General features: G+C 39.6%; 1 protein-coding gene across 1 annotated transcript in view; it reads left to right on the top strand.

Annotated features, from left to right (window-relative positions):
• LOC123375050 (BRCA2-interacting transcriptional repressor EMSY-like) overlaps positions 1-15,645 on the top strand; it is a 53,942-nt gene that overhangs the window by 25,467 nt on the left and 12,830 nt on the right. The window contains 6 exon segments of the mRNA XM_045025629.1: positions 633-884; positions 2,988-3,137; positions 5,347-5,520; positions 8,013-8,149; positions 9,843-10,016; positions 11,870-12,068. Of these exon segments, the coding sequence (XP_044881564.1) occupies positions 633-884; positions 2,988-3,137; positions 5,347-5,520; positions 8,013-8,149; positions 9,843-10,016; positions 11,870-12,068 (1,086 nt within the window).

Genomic DNA, 15,645 nt, shown 5'->3' with positions numbered 1-15,645 from the left:
AGCATGATCTCTACATTAACTATCTCAGTGGCTCTCAATTTTTCCAGACTACTGTACCTCTTTCAGGAGTCTGAGTTGTCTTGCATAGCCCAAGTTACACCTCACTTAAAAACTACTTGCTTACAAAATCAGACAAAAAAATAAAAAGTGTCACAGCCACACTATTACTGATAAATTGCTTACTTTCTCATTTTTACCATATAATTATAAATCAATATAAATATTGTATTTACATTTCAGTATATAGAGCAGTACAAACATCATCTGTAGAAAATTTTAGTTTGCCCTGACTTTGCTAGTTCTTTTTATGTAACCTGTTGTAAAATTAGGCAGATATCTAGATGAGTTGCTGTATCCCCTGGAAGACCTCTGCGTATCCCTAGTTAAGAACCACTGAGCTATCTTACCCTGTTGTGCTGACACATTGATAATTTACGTAAAGTTTTCTTTGTCTCTAAATTCAGGTACTTTGGAATTGAAAGATGGCATTGCATCTTGTCAGATCCTATGCATGCTTACATGTGCTTTTCACAGTAGTAAAGGCAATGGAAAAGTGGCTGTGTTGCATTTAAAGAACAGAAATTTGTTCACTTGTTTCATCGTTAAATCCACATTTGTTTGCTCTTTCACAGGTGTGTCCACGTCAGCGATTAAAGTTGCATCCACCAGACTACCTTCCCCAAAAAGCTTGGTGGGGACCCCAACCCAGATTCTAACACAGTTTCCCAAACAGCATCAGCAGACCCCAAAACAGCAGCTGCATCAAATACAACAGACTCAGCAGCAGCTGTCACAGTCTTCTCCTGTAGCACACCAGCAGCAATCACAACAGTGTCAGTTGCCACCTGGCATCAAGCCCACCATTCAGATCAAACAAGAATCAGGTAGTTGGAATTAAACTTGGGCAATATTAGTAATGGGTGAAGTCTGACTACCATACAAGAACTAAGGGCTAAATTCTGCCCTGAAATGTGCACAGGCAGCTCTCGTTGACATCAGTGGGAGGCACCTCAGGGCTGAATTTGGCTCTGAAACTGGAAAAGGTGGTTAATAGAGCATGTGTAGGATATAATTTTAGTTTACCTTTGTGGAAAAGTGTTTTGATGTTTTTCTGTTCCCCCTGGTAGAAAACAGAATGAACCTCTTATTAAATAGGAAGTTTTCTTCCTACCTTTAGAGATTGTAAAGGTATATGCATGCTCTTGTAAACAATAGTTTGGCTGGCAACCTGGAAGATGGCAGTTTTCTGAAGATTTAAACATTTGAGCAAACAAACAGCTTTTCAGCTGTATCACTTAAGTTTAAAGGTAATCCAGCTACCCATCTCTTATTGCTACTATTGGGTTCAAAAACCAAAAAATTACATTGACTTTTGTCATAGCAAATACAGTACTTAGAACCGAAAGTTGGACTGGATTCTGTCTCTAACATTGGTTAATACAGTTGACTTTGGGCAAATCACTTAGTCTCTCTGCATCGGTTTGATCTGTTTGTAAAATAGTTTACTAATACCTACCTCATAGGGTGTTGAGAAGAAATGTTTGTAAAGCTCTTAGAAAATTTTAAGGAAAAGTGCTATAAAAGTGCAAAGTATTATTCTGTCCTTGTTTGGTTTATATTAATGCACGTGAAATCAGCACTGTAGTAAGGGAACATGTATTTTATTTCAGTTCTAGACCTTTTAGGTCAGAGTAACTAAAAAAGATAGGACCACAGGGTGGTGGTGGGAATCTATGATTAAATGTCCCATGGATTATGAGACCATCGCTTAGAAAAAAAAGTCCATTAATGAACACTATAAAATGCCTCCACTCCACAGTCATTGCTCACCACTTAATCAGTAACTATCATTTTTGTGTCTGCGCCATACAAAGAACTGGTACAGAAGGAGTAGCAAGTACAAAAGAAATTCATATTTAAAATAGCTGCATTGTCTTGCTTCATTCTTTGCCTTTTACTATGCTTTTAAACTCAAGATGGTTATCACCTTTTAAAATCACTCACATAAAGTCACCTTTAACCTACCTTCTAATGCGTATTTGCTCTGGGAAGCTTAGATCAGATGTTTTAACTGAGATTTTGCTTTTTATCTAGTTTTCCCTCTGTATTGACTCAACGAGGGTCAAATAATTCAACCAACAACTCAGGGCATCTACTTAGCATAGAGTAGAACTCAGGACCCACTTGGCTTGGATAAACTCTTGCTCTGACTTCTAGATCATGACTACTTGAAACCTTTTGATTGTAACCCAAAAGTGTATCCCAAAGAGGTGTTTGCTGGATCATGCCCCACAGGTTAGGAGTGGGCAATAGAAGACAAATCCTCCTAGACAGTATGGTCCATTAGAAGTGGAGAGGAGTGACTTGCTCACTGCCTCACTCTTTGTCTCTGATCAGCCCCTGTCCTCATCCCAATTCCACTGCAGCTCCAAGGCAGCACCAGCTCAAGAGACAAGTTCAGAATGGGAGGGAGAAGCCTCCTCACCCCGAGCTCCTGAATCCAGTGTCTCCCTTGCTCCCAACAGCACTCTCATTTATACGTATTTTTGATTGCTATCAAAATGAAACTTAACAGTTCTTAATAAAGTATATGATAATGAAGAGACTTAACTGACAAATATGGATGCATTTTTTAGATATTTCATTGGTTTTGGACCAACTTGATATTGATTAACATAGTGGGTCGTGGGGAGATGTATTTGGTCATGGACCAAAGACCTCTGCACTAGATCATATGACTTAATTGGTGCCACAAGCACTGGTGGTGATCGGAGTAGTTAAGTGGTAGCAGGCACATGAAAGGTGAAGGTGGTGGTTGTCTTGGTACTAGCAAAAAATCTAAATATTATTTTTAGGCTTAGGAATATATTGGCTCAAAAATAAAAGCCTTGTGCAGCTACTTGCCCATTAGGGCTTGGTCTGGGGAAAAATTTCAGCAAGTAACTTTTTGTGCCTGTATGTTAACAGTGACCTTTCTCCTTTCCTAGGTGTTAAAATAATCACTCAACAGGTGCAGCCCAGTAAAATCCTACCCAAACCAGTTACAGCGACTTTGCCCAGCAGTAGCAATTCACCTATTATGGTGGTTAGCAGTAATGGGACTATCATGACAACTAAACTGGTCACTACTCCCACTGGTAAGTTACTGTTCTTAGAAGGTAAGGGAGGGTAAACCCAGCAATACCGATAATAAACCCTGTTTAGCAGGGTTAAATAACATTTTGTTCATTGTTTATTTAAAAAAAAAGGGTATAACAGCAAATTTGTAAACCTTTTGATAGTCACATACTAGCTTAGGACATTTATCCTTGTCATACACTAAAATGCTGTATTATAAACTCTCAAGTTTACCATTGAGTGGTCTTTTATCTCTTGTACTCTCTTTGACTTGGCACACATAAGTATAATCATTCCTTTCCCACTGGTTGAGAGAGAAATGTCACTGAAACCGATGATGATGATGATGATACTTTGCACTTCTGTAGCACCTTGTATTAGAAGATGTCAAACAAATGAATTAAGCCTCTCAACATTCCTTGAAGGTAGGTAAATATCATTATTCCTGTCTTATTGATGGGGGATTTGAGAGACAGTTGACTTGTTCAGGGTCTCACAGTAAGTGCATAGAGCAGCCAGAAATAGAAACCAGATCCCCCAACTCTATTCTATGCATTCACCAGTAGTCACACTTCTTTTCTATATCAGCAATGTTACAGACTGACGTGTTAGGGTAGTGTTGGATGTATGAAGATGATTTAGGGACCAGGCTGACTTTCTTTAAAGTTTGGTCAAATTCATTTCTTTGCTAAGTGCGCCACACATATTGAGGTAGGTGGTATAAATCTGTGCTTAACTCAGTTTTTAGTCTAGCTTTTCAGTTCACCTTTAAATTCCTTACCCAGATAAAACATTATCCTGATATATTTTAAACAAGTGAAAATGAGTGTTTGGAATATAATTTTTTGTGATTTTTTTTTTTCATTTTAAATTGGTAAATCTTGAATAGGCCATTTGCTTTCTCTCTTCAGACCAGTTTTGAATATTAGGTTTCCCAATTAAATCTAGCTGTTTTGTATAATAACTTTTAGCAACAAAGAAGAGGTCTGCAATGTTTAGTCTACAATATCATAGAATCATAGATATGTGCAGAAGTATAACTAGAGTAGAAAGTTACCCTTCCTTAACTAATACCTGTTAATCGTAGTGGTTGAGAGGACTGAGCATGGGACTGGTAGTGAAGAATTGAGTTCATATTCTACCTCTCCCCCTGACTCACTCTGTGACTTTGGGCGAGTTCCTTAACTCTGTGGGCCCTATATTGCTCCCATTGAAGTTAATAGGGGAAAGGAAATAGACACCAGGTCTGTCTATCTGTTGGGTATTGAGAAGATTAGCTTGAATTCATAAATACTTCTAAAATGTATAGTTGTATTTATTATTGTAGCTATTATTGTATTATAAAGAGTGAAGGTATAAGTTTCAAATAGCGAAATTTAGGCTGGACGTAAATTCTTTTAAGCCACTTCTATTGGTTTATGTGCTCTCTCCCCACTCTTCTTAAAGAGGAAGAGATCAGTTCTAGCAAATTCTATCCAATAAATTTTACTTTGGCCCATAATAAAATAAAGGACAAATATTGAGAGAGAATCTAAACACTTTGTGAACAACAGAGCCATGAACATAAAGGTCATAAGTTTATAAAGAACAAATCCATTACCAACTAGAATAGTTTTAACTTGAAATGTGATAGACAAAATGTTGAAGACAGTGCTTTATGAAATCTTTAATTTAATTTAAATTAGCATGTATCTGAACATTGTGACGCAGACTGAAAACTAGCTGGAGGATCTTAAAGGATAACGATAAATAGCACTGTATCCAGTCAAAGGCTGAAGGAGGATATCGTTGCTGTCTAGGAATACATCAGCGGGGTAATGGCAGGGAGGGAGAAGAGCTGTTGAAGCTAAAGGACAATGTTGGCACAAGAACAAATGGGTATAAACTGGCCATGAATAAATTTAGACTGGAAATTAGAAGATGATTTCTAACCATCAGAAGAGTGGAGGTTCTGGAACAACCTCCCAATAGGAGTAGTGGGGGCGAACAACCTAACTAGTTTTAAAATGGAGCATGAATAGGATTGTATGGTGAGTTTGCCTGTGATAGCAATGGACTGGACTTGATGACCCAGGAGAGGTCCCTTCCTCTCCTCTGTTCCTATGTTCAATTTCTTATAGTGGAACTAAATACTTCTCTTTGATCTAAACCTTCTTTCACAATTTGCAGTACTCATAGTGTTTCATATTTTAATTGCAAGCCTGTTTTTATTGTTTTACTTTGAAATAGGGACACAAGCAACATATACTCGTCCAACGGTAAGCCCCTCTATTGGGGCTCGGATGGCTGGAACTCCAGGCGCTGCCACTTATGTGAAAACAACCAGTGGCAGCATCATTACTGTAGTGCCGAAATCGCTGGCTACACTGGGAGGCAAGATTATAAGCAGTAATATTGTTTCTGGTAGGTGTATTGATATAAAGCCTTATGTGAGATACAAAATTTCTAGAGACACGCAAATACTTTAGTCCTCATGTTTGATTTATCTCTGTGGGTACACAGACAAATAGTTTTGGTACATGTTTGAAAATAGTTTTTGCATTTAGGACCAATCATTGTAAAAGAGTTATTCTCCTTTAGACATATCAGAAATGGCTGATTGATAAGTGAGGAACGAGAAGGAGGGTGAAGGTGTTGAAGAATGGAAGGAGATATTGTCAGGGGTTAGGGCATGCCTTAGATTTAGGAAGGAAGCAAATTTTTAGCATCTTAATGTAAGAGGAGCCTGGGAAGCCAGAAGAAATCTTGATGAGTGGAAAAATGATTAGTGCTATGTTGTAGAAGGCAGGGAGGATTATATCAGCTCCTTTGGAAATGCGAGTGGAGTAAAAAAAATGAGGTTTTTTTTGTAGCCTGCAGAGAGCATCTCTGCAGAGTATTGATGAGATTTCTAGATCTAGTGGAGGTTTCATAGAATAGCATATGCACCACTGTCCTTTGATACCAACCTGTGCACTTGAGATCAGTAGTTGGCCTTTATTCCAAGGAAGCATAGTACATGACGTTCTGTAAACAATGCAGGTTTTGAGCAGGGCATCTAGGTAATCTTTCCATTCAGTGGAGCATTCACTAGGGGTTTCATAGGCTAGAAGTGAGAGAACCCTACTTTCACCATCTTAGAATTACTTCCCTTTCTCAAAATTGGTACAAATTAAATGTATTTTAAATGCCACCCCAAGCGCGTGCTTGGGGCGGCAAGCCGCGGAGGGCGCTCTGCCAGTCGCCGCGAGGGAGGCAGGCAAGTTGCCTTCGGCGGCTTGCCTGCGGAGGGTCTGCTGGTCCCGCGGCTTCGGTGGACCCTCCACAGGCACGCTGCCGAAGGCAGCCTGCCTGCTGTGCTTGGGGCGGCAAAATCCCTAGAGCCGCCCCTGCTGCCAGGTATCAATGATGGGTTGAAGTTGATAACCAGGATTCTTTGTTGGCACACACTTCAGCAGCTAGGTGTGATGTATTTACAGAGAATTGGAACTATTTTTAGGGAAAAACAGAAGTGGTAGTTATCGGAGCAGGAAAGTAATTATTAAAATGGGCAGATTGATACCACTGGTGACTTGTATGTTTGTTAGCCATTGTGAGAAGCTGTTCAGAAAGGGTCATTGTAAATAAACAAGAAGCCACTAAAGGCAAGTTATTATATGGTAGGAGGGAAGAAGAACAAGAAGTTCATCAGTAGAAAAATGTCTTCTGAGCTCTGGGGTTCAAAAGGAAGGAGGTTTTTTTTTTTAAATAATGCTGTGAAAGAAACCAAAAGTTTGTCTTATAATTCCAGTAACAGAATTCTGTATTCCCATACATTAGCCATAGTAAAAACCTGGCCTCCCTTTATGGAAAAGAGAGAAAATAGTGTTAATGTGTTCTCAGCATATGAACAACTTTCTACTGAATGGGAAACCTCCCTTTTATAAGATGTAAACTCTCAGATTTTTCTCTTGCAAAATCTGCTGCAGATAGAATTGCTTGAGCTACAATTTTCAATCTTTATTTCTGTTTGAAGTAATTTATTTGGTAGACAACTTTCTTTTAGCACAGGGATGCCCAAAATTTGCAACACTGAGAGCCAGAGCTAATGTGTATATTTACAGAATATGTTAAAGGTAAATGCACACAACCATAATATTTGTACCTGTACCTTCCATGATAGCTGTTCAGAAATTGTCCTTCGCTTTGGATCAACCATAAAAACTGTTCAGCTCTGTGCTCCCCATACAGGGTCTGCAGTTGTTGTGCGCCCTACATTCTTGGCTTCAGGTCATGCATTAAATGTTGTCTCTTTAGCAGTTTAACTTTTTTCAGTTGCATTTAAACCTGCCATGATGGTAGGATTATCTTTAGGGATTCTGTTTTTCAGTTTATATCAATTTCATTTTTCAGGGTTTATGTTTAGCAATTTTCAAGTTTTATATAACTTTCCAAAAATCAGAGTGGTTCAGGACTTTCTCTTTGTACACATCGTAATGAGTAATGAATCTCTTTGTAATGTCCCCTAGTGTGCTTTAACGTAGTAGCACTATATTAAAGCACATTAGGGAACTTTTAGTGTGCACCAGCAGGGTCTACTTGGACCACATAATGTGCAACATATTAGCATGTGTTAGAAGCCACATCCCTTGTCCGTATTACTGTTCCATATAAACAAGCCCTTATATACAAGTAACCATTTCTGGTGTTTTTCCAGTGTTTATTGGATAAACACTGTTTTCATTCTTTTTTTTGTATCCGGGGTGTTTTATTGGTGTTTACTGATTAAAAATGAAAATCAGAAGCCCTAGTTATCTTCCTTATGCTGCACCCAAAGCGTTTTTTAAAGATTCTAGAGTTACATGAAATATATACATAAAAATAAATGAGCATCATCACTTTTAACCCAAGCCTCTCTTCTTCCCACTTGCTTTAAGGAACTACAACCAAAATTACTACAATCCCAATGACATCCAAGCCCAATGTGATTGTTGTGCAAAAGACTACTGGAAAAGGAACAACTATTCAAGGACTTCCAGGCAAAAATGTTGTTACAACATTATTAAATGCTGGGGTAAGAAGAGTTTTACGTCTAGAATCCGTAGACCAAGTAAGACTGTGTGTTGCCTTCTGCCTTTCTCTGTTTGTAATAAACTTAGTTTCATATAGTGGTCCTGGCTAGCAGAACTCTCATTAGCTGTCTAGCAGATGTAGCGTGGGCTTAGGTCAGGGACTAGAGCAGTTAACAAAAGCGGAGGCTCACTAGGGACTGTTAAAGTTTGGTTAAAGCTTCATATCGTCTCCTTCTTTGAGTTCCCTGTCCAGCTGTCTCTGGGTTACAGAGGTGTCCAGTCCAAAAAGGGTGGAGCCATACAAAATGACTGGATTCTTGTACCAGTTCTTTTAATGTGAGAATGGGATCTCATCTGATCCAATGTGTGAAGGGAGGGTCCTTTTTCAAATATTCTGCACATTTAACGTTGTTTGGAAAATTTTATATCCAGCTGTATATCTGTTAGTTATGTATGCCCTTTACTTCTAAGCTTTTCATGGCAATCCTGAATTAGGATGAAAAGCTGAAAACTCAGATTTTCACTAAACTGAAATCCTGCAATATTTTGGCAACACCAGAATGTGATGTTCCAAAACAAAATATGCTTCCCAGCATCGCCTGCAGCAGAGCCAGGGACCCTGGAAGCCCTGGCAGCTGCTGAATGAAATTGACATGATTCTTGACAGTTTTACTGCTGCCAACCACTAAATGGCAGCAGTGAGACTGAGGAGACTTTTGTTGTCAAGTTAACAAGAGTCTGGTCTACCTGGGGTCCACTGGAAGTTCACTGAAATAGAACCGTTCCCATGAAAAGGTTCAATTTTGACAAATCAGCATTTTCTGATTTTAAAAAAACATTTCTTTTGTTGGAAAATTCCTGACCAGCTGTACTGGATACCCCGGTGATAGGTAAAATAGCGTAAGATAGATTAAAGGAACAAACCGTCAAAAAATTGTAAACTCCAGATTTAGGTTTGGTAAAATTCTTTATAAAAATTAATGTTAATAAAGATTTGGTATTTTTTAACTTTCTTTTAAAGCATGTTTGCAGAGGATTCTATTTTCTGTTCTGTGAATTCTTTGAAGAAGAGATTATCTTGATAGCTGTGTCTTATATAGCATCTGTATGTGCTTAACAAATTGAAAGTGAACATTCCCTTGCACTGCTGAAAGCCACCTTTTCCCCTCCACCACACCCGCAAGAAAACCACACAAGAATTAGAAATAAAACTGGCCAAACTAGTTTCATTATGGAAACCAAAATAAATTCATAACAGCATAAATTGTAAAAGGTAAATAAAATATTAAAGTATTGTCCATTTTAATAATCTAAGATGTTGCCACTGACAAAGAGCAACTCTTAAAAGTTTTGAGTATACCTTTAAATATCTTGTACAATTCTACTTTCCCAGAAAAGAGAGAGAGTTTTTTCTTAACGCCACATAAACTCCCCTAGTCCTTTCATCATCAGCTTCCTCATTATAGTAAAGTTTAAAAGAGTAGATATTTTTGTGCTTGGTTTTTTAATTTACTTTCTATTAAATGCACCTACTCCTTGAAACCAACCTGATGATGAAAGAAATTGGTTGGCGTGTTACAGAGCAGCCACTGTACTGCCTCTTATGAATTTTACATATGTTTAGATAAGAGGGTGTTCTATATCACTGAAGAAATTGTATTGCAAGTTAACATGTACATTTTGCCTTTACTTCAGGGGGAGAAAACTATTCAAGCAGTGCCAGCAGGAGCAAAACCTGCCATCATCACTGCAACCAGACCCATCACAAAAATGATAGTCACACAGCCGAAAGGACTAGGATCTACTGTCCAGCCAGCCACCAAAATCATCCCAACCAAAATTGTTTATGGGCAGCAAGGGAAAACACAGGTACATACTGTCTTATGTCTTATGAAACATACTTAGATTACTATAAAAAGAGAAACAAGCCTTCATGGTGTTGAGAGTCCTTTGCACTTAAAAGCCTTTGGTGTGGGGTGAAATTGATCTGGTTATAGTAATGTGTATCTTATGCACTTCATGAAGTAAGTCTCTCCCTGGAGCCTAACATAGATTGGCAGTTTGGTGCTCCATTAGCACTCTAGATGGGTATCTAAGCATATTACTTTCCAGGAGAAGCCCAAATCTCACCGTTGAGGCCAGTGACTGTATTTGTAAAGCTCAAGCAGAATATTTTAAGATTGAATCATTCAGGAAGATTTATACAGTTGAACAAACATTCTGTGCAACAAAGGTCCCAAAAATCAGATAAGGCATGAATCTATAATGAGGAGGAGAGAGGATTACAGGTATGGAAGGGAAGGTTATTTCATGTGAGAAGAGATTGAGAGGACTGAAATATAGTGATGTGGTAGAAATCTATAGAGGAGCCAGTCAGGCACTATTCAGTCTTCTGCTTTATGATAGAAGAAGTGCATTATGAAATTAAAAGGCAACACATTTTAAACATTAAAAGAAATACTTATTAAGCAATGTATGACTAATTTGTGGAATTCAGTTCTTCAGAGTAGTAAGGGAAATCATATATGGCTAAAAATGGCACGTTTAAGAACACATTTTGTGTGGAATAAAAATCACCTAATTCTTCAGGGCTGCTCATATTCCTGAAGGGAAGCTACTGCTTTCAACTGTAGCCTAAAGAAAATACGTAGCTGGGCTTGATGCCATGAAAGATGGGAGGAATCTCTCCATAATCTGTCAACCTGAGGGACTGGGAAGAAACAGGGTGAATCCTGCCCTATGGAGTGACTTTGAAACATCTGGCATCAACCAGGATATCAGAGTAGTTAGACTCTTAGTCTGTTCTGATATGGTAATTCTTATCTTCCTTTTGTGTGCCAGAACCTGTTCAAAACAATCTGATATGATTAGATGTAGGAATTTAGGTACTGTGAAGATAGGTGCCATAAATTTGTTTGATACCTTTTTTGTTTATGTATGAATTTAGTGCTCATAAAATTGATGGTTTAATAGCAGTGGCTTGAGCCAAGTACAAGGTAGGCAAGGTTCTTGCAAACTTCAATTCTTCTAATGAACCTTAGTCCTGACTCCTGCTATTCTGGTCCTATGCCACTGAGTGCAGATTGACAACTGTAGTACACAGGCATGTAATAGGGTCACTGGGCTTCTCAGCTTTAAGTGTATACTCTAATTTTAGGCATAAACTCTAGACTGCAGAGTTAAGACTAGTATGTTAGCCCTCTGCACCCTATGTTATTGAATCTATCCTAATTCTGGGCACTCTGTAAGTCTAAACAGAGTTCAAGTTTAATCTTGTATCGATAAATGACAGAAAGTTATATTCATATACAGGCTTTCAGAATCTATCTGAATTGGTCAGGACTAGAAAAGCCTGTTGCATGTCTAAATAAATTAGTGCCCAATCCCATATATCACTTGTGTTAAGCACATGCTTAAGTACTTTACTGGATTAGTTCCTTATAGCATAATAATCAGGAGCTTGTGACCTTAAGAATAGACCTTAAGTTAAATGATCTATATAGTTCTTAGTATTCACAGATGCTAATTGGTTGTGTAGGAATCTGCCATGCTTCTATATGGACAGGAACATACAAAAAGAGGATTCTGTAGGGGTTGTATATGCTGTCTTGATTACATATCAGGAGACCGTGTGCAACTGAAGTTCAAGAAACTCTTTGATAGATGTTTGATCCTTCCTTGAGTGCTCTTACTGTAAGTAGAAAAATTGTTTTTTCTATTAGGTTCTCATAAAACCAAAGCCAGTGACATTTCAAGCTACGGTTGTGAGTGAACAGACAAGGCAGTTGGTAACTGAAACATTGCAGCAGGCATCCAGGGTGGCAGAGGCAGGAAACGCCTCTCTCCCAGAAGTGAAAGAAGAACCACAGAGCTACACTGATAGCAGCTCCTCTTCTACAGAGTCCTCCCAGAGCTCCCAGGGTAAATATAATCACTTGGTTTGCTAAATAATAGGCTTTGATTTCCTCTTCCAAAGATGTAAGCTAGTTTTTTATAGCCTGTTGTTTCTCTTTATTATGTTTTAAATGCGTGGTCATCTGGTCTGGTTAGGTGACTGGAGATCAGGACTCCTGAGAATTGCTTCTTAATACTGACTTTCTGTGAGTCCTGTACCCCATGTCTCAGTTCCCCATCTGAAAAATGGGGATATTACTACTTGCAGGTGTGTTGGGGATTAACTTCTGAAAGCACTTTGAGATTTGTTGATGACATATTCTGGAGGAGTATGTAGTATTAATCAGAAATGTTTTACTTTTCACCTCAAAATCATCAGTTCCCGAAATATAAAATAATGTACTTTTTAAAAAAAAATCATACTGTTCAGGTCTTCCTTTGATCCCCAGCTAACCTGGGCAGTGGCATCCATTATAACATTACGAGATTTGCGCACTCATTAAGAGACTATATACACAAGTATTTTTAAACATGTCCTTTAGACAAAGGCAAAATGGTCAGCTTTTATCTGCAAACACCTTTCATCTTTTTCATATACATAGCTGTCCTCCTCTTCCATTCATCCCTTCAATGTAACTTTTAAGAACAACAACACGTTTTTAAAAGTGGACCAATATTTGAGAGTCAAGGAATGCTCTTCCTCGAGGGTAGAGAAAGGGTGGGGAGGGGAATAGTTGTTCTGCCTGCTAAGTAGGCAAGAGTGTGTATGGTACTCTAGGAGACAGAGGGGTCTGTGACTTAGAGTCTTGAGGCTGATAAACCCCCAGTACTCTTTAACAGAGGAGACTCTGGCTCTAAAGATGTTATCAGGTCTTCAGGGTACCTAAATTTTTACAGGACCAAAGATGATATAGACTGGGTCAAGTGAACCTGTGGAAGATGGCTTCAGTACTGTTGCAGTTGGTACCAAGTGCTTGGCATGGGACTGAATAGGCTCAATCTGTAAACAGAAGGTATATGAGCAGTCTTTGGTACCACTGACTTTCTGGTGTTATTCGGGGATGGGATTAGCCTTTTTTCAACTGCATCTCTGCCACCTAGGAACTCGGTACCGATTTTGGCTTAGATGATTGACTCCTCTTCACCTTTGTAGTAAAGATGCTCCCTGGGTTATGCAAATCCGGATTTATGGAAAAAGTTCTATACGTTGTTTGGGGTTTTTTTTGCGCATACTTGTTGGGTATACGTTCCCGACTTACGCAAAAATCGATTTACGCAAGGTGTTCAGGAATGGAACTCCTCCGTAAGTCAGGGAGCATCTGTACTGGCATCACTGCATGGAACTCCCCTTGAGACCTGAGGTCTCCATAGTCATCTTGTGAACTGGTGACAGATTTTCTTGGAGATTTACTCCTTGCCTCCTTTTGCTTAGAGGCAGATATTGAGATTAATTGCCATTGACCAAGATATTGATGTGGACGCTGCACTAGTGGTACACTAGGCAGTCTATGTACACAAATTCCTCCACCCCCTCGATCCAAAGCTGGTCATAAAGCTGGCTCCATTATCAGGAGCTTAAAGGTGATTTCCCAATTTTTTTTGGGCTCTACACTTGAAGTGTAGATCTTGCATTTACTGGAGACTTGAGCACCACCCAGACAGTGGAGGCACTGGGAATGCCAAGACACTGACTGGAGTAGCCTCACTGCAGGATAGGCACCTTCTGAATCCCTGGGAGCCCAGCCTATCCTGCAAATTAACAAAAACTGACCCTCTATGAAGGGGAAACATCTTAACATCTAACTATATCTATGAATAACTTGGCGCAGAGGTTGTTTTTTTTTCAGTGAAAGGAAAAGGGAAATATCTGTTCCAACAACTAAAAACACTAAAAAGTCACAGACTATATGCTAACTAGCTAATGCTGAATACTAGAGAAAACAAGCACAGATAAACGCCATCTCATGTTGATTGCGGCTGAGAAGGAACTGAGGGGCAGTTTGCCCGTGCAGTCTCTTCTAGCCTCAGCATGAAGCATAAACACGTGGCATAGGGTGCAGGAGCACCTGAAGTGGTTCACTCGACCCAGTCTATGATATCTTTGGTCCTGTAAAAATTTAGGTACCCTGAAGACCTGATAACATCTTTAGAGCCAGAGTCTCCTCTGTTAAAGAGTACTGGGGGTTTATCAGCCTCAAGACTCTAAATCACAGACCCCTCTGTCTCCTAGAGTACCATACATACTCTTGCCTACTTAGCAGGCAGAACAACTATTCCCCTCCCCATCCTTTCTCTACCCTCGAGGAAGAGCATTCCTTGACTCTCAAATATTGGTCCAGGGTTCCCCTGGGTATTCTAGGTCGCATCACTCTCCCTCCTACAATGACATATTTCAGGAAGGTAGATCTCAAATGATACACCTGTGGCAGGAACACAGATGAATGCCTCTACCTATGCCATTTGGCCCCTCTGAGTGGTCTTGCTGGGGCTTGTAGGCATTCTGTTGTTGACAGTTTTCAGTTAGGTCTCCATACCGCTGGAGGGAGCAGAGAAGGGCCCATTCTCCTCAACATCCTCTATCACCATCTATGCCAAAGGAGGAGACCTTTGAGGAGCAAGAAACAAGGGTGGATAAAGAGGTCACACCTCTTACTAATATTGCCTCCTCATCACCTAATGAAACTGTGATGCCTCCACCACATTCTATGGCCAATGACTTCAGGCAGTTTCAAGAACTGATGAAGCGAATTGCTGACCTGTTACACATTCTCTTAGAGGAGGTTCAGGAGTCCAACTATAAACTCCTAGATATTTTACACACCTCCACATCTATGAAGATTCCCATTCTGGTCAGTGTAGCTCTTATGGAGCCTGCTAAGACTTGTTTGGCAAACCCCAGCTACTGCACCACCTACCTGCAGAAGTATGGATAATAAGTATTCTGTCCCTGCCAGAGAATCAGAGCTTCTATTTTCTCACTCATCTCAAAATTCCATGGTAGTGAAGGCCGTTAATGGGTGCAGTAGACAGCTGAGCTCAATGTCCACCCCATACAGTAAGGACCACAAGAGGCTCAGTCTTTTTAGTCGCAAATCTCCCTCTTCAGCTACACTTCAGTTCAGAATAGCGAACCATCAGGCACTCATGGCCAAATAAGACTGTTGGAATTACAACAAATTTAATTCCTTTATTGAACACCTGCCAAAGGAACTGACCAATTTAAGGCGATTATACAAAGACATTGCTCCAGGCCTCCTTGGATGCTGCAGGTACAGCAGCACAATCTATATCCACTGCAGTGGTCATGAGAAGCAAATCTTGGCTGCAGCTGTCAGGCTTTCCAAGAGAAGTTCAGAGCACTGTCAAAGGCCTATCTTTTGTTGGTTGCAAGCTCTTGGTGGACTTGATGGATATATGGCGGAATCAATGGATATATCTCTCCGCACTTTAAAGGACACAAGAGCCACACTGCAGTCTGTAAGGCTTTTTATACTCCTGTAAATAGGAGATCATTAGGTCTCAGATAGTACAGAACGCACTCCCAGCCTTGTATTCAGCTTACCATAGACCATCCTACCATAGACTCTATCTGAGCCACTATCCA

This window comes from Mauremys mutica, chromosome 1 (assembly GCF_020497125.1).
Source record: "Mauremys mutica isolate MM-2020 ecotype Southern chromosome 1, ASM2049712v1, whole genome shotgun sequence".
Lineage (NCBI taxonomy): Eukaryota > Metazoa > Chordata > Testudines > Geoemydidae > Mauremys > Mauremys mutica.
Note: the sequence above shows the minus strand (reverse complement) of the source record. Positions and strands in the feature narration are given on the sequence as shown.